This window comes from Sinohyriopsis cumingii, chromosome 17 (assembly GCF_028554795.1).
Source record: "Sinohyriopsis cumingii isolate HCF-2022 chromosome 17, ASM2855479v2, whole genome shotgun sequence".
Taxonomy (NCBI): Eukaryota; Metazoa; Mollusca; class Bivalvia; order Unionida; family Unionidae; genus Sinohyriopsis; species Sinohyriopsis cumingii.
The window spans coordinates 106864928-106874424 of NC_142977.1; the positions used below are offsets into that span (position 1 = coordinate 106864928).

Sequence of the window (9497 nt, forward strand, 5' to 3'; positions counted from 1 at the left end):
CATCGTAGCGATAGGACTGGAAATATGTAAAAACTACTTTTAAAATCCAAATCAAACGCACACACATACACACACAACTTGTCAGAGCAGATCCGACATGTTGTGACAGCCACTATATAACTCATGCTAATTAAATAAGTTATAACTTCAGAATTTTGATGAACTTCGAGTTTAAACGAAGAATTAATTCTACTTACAATGGATGATTTAGCAGAAGTAATAACTCTGATTTTACATGCTAATGAGTGTGCGATGCTATATTTCTCTGATAATCCCTCTTTTGCAAGACATTAATGTGTTTATTAGAGAGTAAATAATCAAAATTGCCGAAAATCAATATAGACGATTAAAACGGATGATATGATGATAGTTTTGAACTGACTTGTACAGTCACACATGTTGTTTGAGCCACTGATCTCTAAAAGTGCAAAACAGACATTAATGACAATGGAAATGTAAGCAATCTATTAGACAAGTTTGTAGCGTACAAGTAACAAAATTCCGAAAACGTATTTCGCAACATCTCCAAACAAAACTTACATTTATCAAACTTAAAAACATTTGATTAAAGGAAGCAACCTCAGACATTGATAATACCGCCTGATATATCTGTTGTTTCTCCATTCCACTCGATTGTATGGCACCTCATCGTCATTTAGGACAACGGAACAACTACTAAGCAGCTTGCCGCCCTTTCGACATCCACACATGTATGGAAGCCAGAACTTTTCGACAGGATTTTTCTCGACTCTAGGTGCTGATGTTCCATTTGAAAATCCCATATATTGGCAAAGGAGATCAAGTACTATCTGATTATTATCAATCGTGTCCCAGGCACAAACTGGTCGCCATTCGCCATCTAAAGCCATCTCGAGATGACCATAACCGGTAGTTGATATATTGACCAAACGAAAATCGAAACCTGTAACGCAAATTAAGAACCTTATGTCACTAAGTCGATATATCTGTCTATCTATCTATCTATTTATCTCATGGAATAGAGAATATATATAATCAAAATGCATTTATCCATTGGTCTTTCCCTGTCATATAATCCAGTATTCAAATAGGACATCATACTTTCCTCTGATAATAAGTGAGTGCAACTGTGGAAAGGGGTTTCAAAGTACAAATAAAATATAAAATAAGGTAGATAAAATGAGTTGAAATCTGCCTTACGTTGGCTCCAATGTGTTCAATGTAACTAAAGAGCTCATTATTCCCATCAATAGCCTCTCGTGTTATATGACAAAATAAAGACTGTTCACCAACAAACCTGGTTAAACACCTACTTGAATGGAATAATAAGCGACGGAAATAATTACTTTAATTCACAGAAGTTAAATATTAATCCAGCTGGCGTCAAGTACAAAATGTAGCAATCGTTAATCATTTGCTGCAGGCTCTAGAAGGTATTCTTTTTCTACACCGTCATAGTCCATCAAGTTGCGGTAGATATATGTGCTGCCGAATTGAGGATGTGGGTGGGGTAGTTACATCCCACTAAGAGACGGAGCTGGCTTGCCGGCAAATCTCCCTTCACTGAGACTGGTCTGCATATGGAATGTGAGATTATTGTACAAGACAGGGAATTCGGCACAAATGTTCAAATGAGATGGACAGTAACAGATTCGAGATATTAGGACTGAGTGAGGTTCGATGGAAACATCAAATCGCATCAGAGATCCACTGATCTACTCAGAACGATAACGTCTACACGAATGGAGTAGGACTGGTGTTGAGTAAAAAAGCAAGAAGTAATAAAGTCGGATACAGTGGGAACCAGTCATCAAGAGGATTTTGACAGCCCACTTCCAGTCAAACTTCCAACAGATAAGAATCGTGCTGTGTTATGCAACAACGAACCTTGCAGAATAGGAAGACAAATAGTATTATATGAGCGCTGCAGAGTGTGTTTGACAGAATACCAAAGGGGGATGTGGCACTTGTGATGGGCGGCATGAATGCAAGAATGGTCATAGATACGATCGGACGTGTACTCATCATTGGTAACACTGAAGACTATTATCAGTAACATAATGAAAACTGGACTGCAGAAACACCCAATTACGACAACTCCAGGCTCACGACTGAGTTCACCATTTCCTTCTCCAACAAATTCCAGGAACTTGCTGACCTTGACAATGGATCCTTGCAAAAAAAATTTTTACGAGTTGAAGCACATTCACGTCCTGCAATTCAGAAGATGGACGTTCGCGATGTAGCTGTGATAAGATAAAATCAAGAAGACTGAAGACAAACAAGAAATCAGACGACACTTATGAAAGTAAAGACCTTAGCACAGAAATCATCTTCAGAAGAAATACAAAACACCGAATTAGGGACTCAAGAAGAGAGCCAGGAAAGATAAGCGAAAACTTCCCACAGATGAAGAGAGAGCAGTAAAACTAAATGATATGAAGACACTATACAATATCAGACGACATGTTTGAGGAGGACAACAGACTCAAACAAGCCTGCACGTGGAAAGGATGAGAATATCATTTGCGAACCAGCTGGAAGGTGCATTTTAGCGACATGCTCTCGGGCAACGTGTAGAAAACCCACCGATCAATGAAGAAGGAGAATATCTGGACATTAGAATCCTTTAGTCACGAATATGTCAAACAAGCGATTATGAATATCATAATTGTTTCAATCACTGGCCGTAATAATATCCACCCAGAAGCCTTAAAAGTAGATGCCACAATTACATGAGACACAATGACGGACCTTCTTCAGGAAATATGGGCTTAAGAAGATTTGGAATTACATTGTCAAGTTTCCTAAGAAAGAAGACCCCATGTACTGCTCGAACTGTTGATGTATTCAGCTCCTATTCTTACCAAGTAAGATTCTTACAAAGCAGATCGTCGAGAGGACCAGGCTTCTATTCCAGACTGAGAGAAAAACAATGAGGATTCTGGACTGAGAGAAATAGTGTACAGACCAAATAGCAACAATCTTCATTATCAAAGAACATTCACCAGATTGTAGGTCACCTCTGTGCGCAAATTTTGTTGACTTCAGGAAAGCGTTTAGCATGGTGGATAGAAGTACCATCAGAATATCCTGAGATGCTACTGCATCCCAGAGAAGATTTTCAGGATTATCCAGTGCCTTAACAAAGATACGACCTGTCATGTCATACACAACACAGCCTTGTCTCCTTCTTTTTCTGGTGATCATGGCGTCATGCAAGGGTTCTTACTTTCACCAATGACCCTCTCACTAGAGAAATACTTGATAACGAAGATGGAGGTAAATCAACCACACGAAGTATAGTGAACCTTGGTCCAAAAACTGGAGAATCTGAACTTTACAAATGATGCTCGAATTCTGTCACACACACACACACACACAGACACACACGCGCGCGCGCGCAAGAGCGCACGCACACGCACACAAACAATCACAAAACACACACTGGCACATGCAATTAAAGACAGAAAGCATACTATATACCATAGCCCGAGCTACCGGCCTGGGGATCAATGCTGACAAAACAAAATGTCTGGGATTCAATACAAACAAGGATGTTCATATTCTCTTTGAGAGTGTCGACAAGCTTATATACCTTGACTACACTGAGAACAAATCAGGTGGAACGGATGAGGAGGACATGATCATCATATCCAAGGTACGCCATGCCTTTACCACTCTCCGTCCTGTCCGAATGAATGATAACATCCACCTGGAAACATAGTTTAGACTTTTCAACTCTAACGTATAATCAATGATATGATATGGGGCAGAGATTTGGTGACACACACAGAACTTGAAACATAAGCTATGGGTCTTCGTCAGTAGTTTTCTCCAGCATAGTCTGCACATCAATGGCTCTACTGAATCCCCATGAGAGACTGAGATCGGATCTGAAAACCATATACAAAACAATTAAGGAACACAAGTGCAGATGGATTAGACATACCAATCTGACAGACCAGCCAAACATGGTTCACCATTCCATGGATTGGAACCGTGAAAGCAAACGCAGAAAAGGATGACCTAAAATGATTTGGAGAATATCCCTGAAAACTTAACTTACGACCGTCTGCATGTCTTGGGGTGAGGTAAAACTGATAGCCCAGTACTGCGACAGATGGAGAGCTGCAGTGAAGTCCCTATGATCCTGCTGTGACGAAGACGAGTGATGACGACGATGACCAACAAATTCATATTCAGGCTGCCACGACCAACATTCACATGTTACATTGGCGTGAGACTCTAGTACCCTTTTTGTCTTTCATCGAGGAGTCTTCATAAATCAGAAACAATCAATACGAATTCCGTTTACGAACAGATCTTACAGGACAAAAGAAAAGAAAGCAACACAAAAACCATCCCCCAAAGGACTTCTTCCACGAATGATGAAAAGAAACAAACTCGTTTGATTGAAGCTAGATTGATATGAACTACATTTAATTAAACGACCATAATTTCAGTATATTATCGATTTTTGGAGGGTATCAAAATGTATACGTGGACTGGATGAATGGGTGATTTGATTTCATGTGCTTCATTTTTGTGCTTCCCTGCAGATAATTGATGCCTCCACTTTACCAAATAGTTCATAATATCTTCATAAACTTATGATTTTTTTCAGTATATTTCTGCTTTATCTATAAGCAGCTATGAAATTGGATATCAAACAAGTTATTGGACATGATGTACAAGGTCATAAAGGCTTTTATTCTTCTCATATAAAGTCTTTAATTATTATTGGTTTTAGATAACATTTAAAGGATATGCAAATAGATCTGAGATGTAAAAAATAACATAAAAAAATATTGCATGCAAATATTTTCTCTACCTGAGTTATTAAAACAGTATGCAGCGGCAGGACGACAGTTTGAAGCATAAGTCAAATTACTGCAATCACGTATTATCTCTTCTGTTCCGTTACATCCGAGACTTAACATTCCATGATAAACATCACGATAGTAGTCTGGTAGTATGTAGGCAAAACCACCTTTGTAACCTATCTCTCTGCACACCACCGTGGCGTCTGCGTCAGTGAAAGTGTGTGAGCAAAGATAATCCGTGGTGTTAAGTATTTTGATCTCAACCCATCCGTGTTTGCCATGTTCAAGTTTGAGATAATATTCTGTGAAAAGAACAAAATTTGTTAATATTTTTTTTGTTCATCCTTTGCATAATAAAGCATTAATCACATACAACGGGGCTAAAGGTTCAGATTCTAAAGTAATTACCTCGACATTTTGTAATGATTTTGTTTGATCTCTCTCTCTCTCTCTCTCTCTCTCTCTCTCTCTCTCTCTCTCTCTCTATATATATATATATATATATATATATATATATATATATATATATATATATATATATATATATATATATATATATCTGTGTGTGTGTGTGTGTGTGTGTGTGTGTGGTTACGACTCTATGGTCTTAAACTTAGTAACATTAAAGAGCGAAAACTAATATGTTTTGTAAAATTCAACATTACTGTATTTCCCTGATACACAAAGTGAAAATTTTGAAAGAGATTACAGTATTGTGAATTAAATCGCACATGGCACTAAAATCTTTGTCACAAGATAAATAAAATTCCCATTAAAATTCTATGCTATTCCCAACAAACTCCAATATTTAATATTTTGATGTGCCGTTAGTCTCGAAAGTGCTAACGTGTTTCTGGTCTGGAAAGTGGAAATGTGTCGATAGTCTTTGGATGTATCACAATAATATAATCAATGACGTTAGAATTCACTATAAATCCCAATTAATGTTTCTGTTCTAGAAAAGTTTTGAGCACTTTGTAATTATAGTGAATAATAATTTCAGTAAATAAATCCATATAAAGTGAACAGATCAATAAGAATGATTCTGTTTAATATTTTAAGTCAAGACTAAGTAAATGTGTAAGGAAGCAACATTATATATACAACTAAGAAAAAGTAATAAAGCCAGGATGAGGGTCAAAAGTTCATTTTCTAGAACATTCTAAGTTGTCAACAAGTTAAGATCTATTAGTAAAATTATAAGAAAGGAAATGTCAGACATCAGGCACACCAGGATGTATGCAGGGGGGGGGGCGATACCAACACCTTAGACTCAGAGTAAGATAAACATGTTTACCTCTATTGAAAATAACCCAAATGCTTAATCTATACTCGCAGATATATATTACGTATATATTATGTTGTTTACAAATTCAATGTCCCTAGTCAGGTACACTATGAATTTCATTTTGTTCGAAGGTCAATTACAAACTAGAATTATACACAACATGTAATCATGGCGAAAAACAAATCCAACAAATATTCAGAAACCGCCTATCAGTGACGACAAATGTTATTGCTAAGATTAGACCCTTCCTCCGTGCCGAAACATAATGGTGAAACTCATTTCAAACTATGAGCTATCCAATTCAAATATGATTGGCGCAATATGTACATATATTGCATACAATCAGAATATTCTTGATGAACGTTATATTCATGAATTTTCAAGTTAATAAAATTATTAAATTAATCTATGTTAGTTTAATAATGTTTACATGTAGTATTGCAACTGACAGAATTTGTAATTTAAAAAAAGAATGTCAGGCAACAATGTGATTTATTTATTTAATGCCGGCACTGCATCATTTAGCGCTAAAGAAGGAGTGTATATTTAGCAAAAGTAAAAGTTACAACTTTGTAATGACGGACAGTTCGTGTTTCCAAAATGTGTTGTTCATACATGTTTTATTCACATTTATAGTTTGCCGTCCGACCACTCCGGTGGCCTAGGTGGTTAGAGCGTCCACCTAGTATGCGCGAGGTCGCGAGTTCGAACCCCGACCGTGTCATACCAAAGACTGATACTAGTAGCTGCCTCTCTTGGCGCTCAGCATTAAGAGGTTAGCCTTAAGATTGGTGGGCCTGGTGTCAGGATAATGTGACTGGGTGGGACATGATACTGCATGTCTGCGGCATGATGCCTCAGTGCTAGACATCACTATAAACTGCCATACTACAGATATTGTAGCGATATGACTGAAAAAATTGTTAAAGCTACATTAAACATCCAAATCTCTCTCTCTCTCTATCTCTCTCTCACACACACACACACACACACACACAGAGTTTTTGCCATGCCTTAAAGTCGATAAATAAAAAATGTACCGACATGATGTTTGGTTAAGGAGGCCAACAATGTTGTTTTAGCACCTTTATCCAGAGTGTCTGTGTCGAATCAGAACAGCGCGCCCAGAAAACTCTCGTGTGAAAATTTAAATAGTGGCAACAAGGTGGGCGACCCCTTTCGCTCGCCATGTTGCTTCAATAGATGAATGCAACCATCTATGACAGTCCCTCTCTCAGAAAACTTTATACAAGTATAAATATGGGTTACACTTTAATCGCAACTTTGGCGTCACATGACGTCAGACAATATTGGCAAATGCGGTTGACCAATAAGTGCAACGTGTTACTGGTCAGAGCATCACCTAAACAGTACAAATGAATCATATTGATAGACTGGCCATCTCAATCTCAATCATCAAGGATAACATCCAGGCCGCACCCTTATTGAAAATTTAATCTTTAAGTTCATTAAGATAACGTTACAGTTCTTAGTCTTATACACGTGTTTGAAACACGCACATGCTTTCAAAATTGATACTTGAATATATTTTGTTAATATAATTATTTAATCTGATTTCACAAATAAACAAAATAACGATATTAGACTAGAAATTATAAACTTCAATTGACAAGGAACCGCATGTCATGCAGGATATCGCCTTCTGATTTAATGTAATTTATGTGACGTCATCTAATTTTAGACTGTTATGATGGCTAATTATCTATCCTCCACTCACAGTTGTTAACACTTAGTAGAAGTATGAGTTTTATTTGTTGTCTCCCCTCTAGTTTTCTATCATAAGTAGTTATTGTAATACCTGTAATTCGTTTGTCCGTTGTACCTGCTGCATCAATCGTATTTCTTGTATCGGATGTAGCTGTGGTTGATGACGACTCACAGTAAACAGATTCATGATGTACCAGCAGTAATATACATATAAAATAAAATGTAACCATTTTCTTGATCTTCTCGCTGTACAACCTTTTCATCGGGGGATAAACATTGTCTACATTAAGAAGGTTTGGCTCCTTTTAAAGAATAATTTGGCTGCAAATTTCTACGTCAAATGCACTGTAATTTATGTTCAAGATCTTGGAAGTGCCATTGTTTGTTTAGAAAAAAAGTTGTTATTCAAATGAGCTACACCACAAACTACATTATGAATTATGAATGTTTGTGTCTGATAAAATGACTTTGCAATATTTTCAGAGGGCGTTGTATTGGGAAAGAAACGGAATTTCTAGAGCAAAAATTATTAACGACTCTTGAGATTTATTAGGACAAATGAGGTAAATATTACGCGTCACTGCTTTCATTTACTTATTTCAGACTGCTGGATTATCCACCAAAATGCACATGAACCAACACTACAGTATGTGAACGTGGAACATGTTTACACTTAAATATGAAATAGAATAGCAGATAATAGATACTGAGATATTTGTTATCTTTTTATATAACATATAAAGGGGAAATTTAGAACCCTTATTATGTAATATTTTGAACTTTTATTGAATTATTGGATTTTTTTATATCAGAAAGTATATCTGTCGCCGACAGAGTATACACTCACCGTAGAGTTTGTAAGAATGTGATCCTAACAAAGCTCTATTTTGAGAAGTTATCTGTTGACTTGTGAAATGTAGTTAAAATAAGTTTGTTATTCTTTTGCATCGTAATAATATTTTCGGAATCTGTTAATCAAATGATCGACTATTGTATATATTTTCCCAATAATTGGGTAAGTCATTATTTGTACAGTCTTTAAAAGAAAATGTCAGTTTAATTCGAGGTATACGTCATTTCTGGGGGTTTGCACTGGCTAAACTTACCTTTCTCTCATGAAAATTGGTCTGTGATGTTGACTTCTCAGACTGGAGAAGAATATCCCGCACATTGACTAACATATCTATTTCTTTAAAACTGGTGGATTCCTGCTTGAAATATACAATGATCTTTTAGTGCATGCTCCAAGGTAGGAACAGAGACTTTCATAAAAAGTTGTTACGATACAGTTTTTCCGCTTCAGTCACGATATATCTTATATCAAATTTTACAAATTAGATATTCTCTATATGTATAAATTGTGTGAAATTTTCTTTTTAACTACAAACAATTTTACCCCAGAAATTCATCATTCGTGAACAGAAAAATAAATTCAATTCTTCATAAACCATTAGGCCTATACCTTTTGTTGAAGTTTTATCTTTTAGGACATATTTACAGATTTAATTCAAATGGACTTTATTAGACTTATATTAGTTGCAGACGTTGATCAGATCATAGCAGATCAAAATATCACGTGATGTTTAACCCTTTGGGTTAGATGATAAATTAGCTCTTTCTAGGTCTATGTCCTGTAATCATCCTTCTGTCTGTATATTCGCCTGTTTGTCTGTATT

The 9497-nt window shown here is 36.4% G+C and overlaps 1 protein-coding gene across 1 annotated transcript; it reads right to left on the reverse strand.

Moving 5' to 3' along the window:
• Positions 1-278: 278 nt before the first annotated feature.
• On the reverse strand, positions 279-8549 carry LOC149779624 (T-cell differentiation antigen CD6-like). Its single transcript, XM_089940415.1, has 3 exons — positions 7913-8549; positions 4814-5107; positions 279-922 (listed from the first exon to the last, which is right to left on the reverse strand). The coding sequence occupies exons 1-3, from the start codon at positions 8082-8084 to the stop codon at positions 552-554; spliced, it is 837 nt and encodes a 278-aa protein (XP_089796541.1). The 5' UTR covers positions 8085-8549; the 3' UTR covers positions 279-551.
• Between the last annotated feature and the right edge of the window lie 948 nt (positions 8550-9497).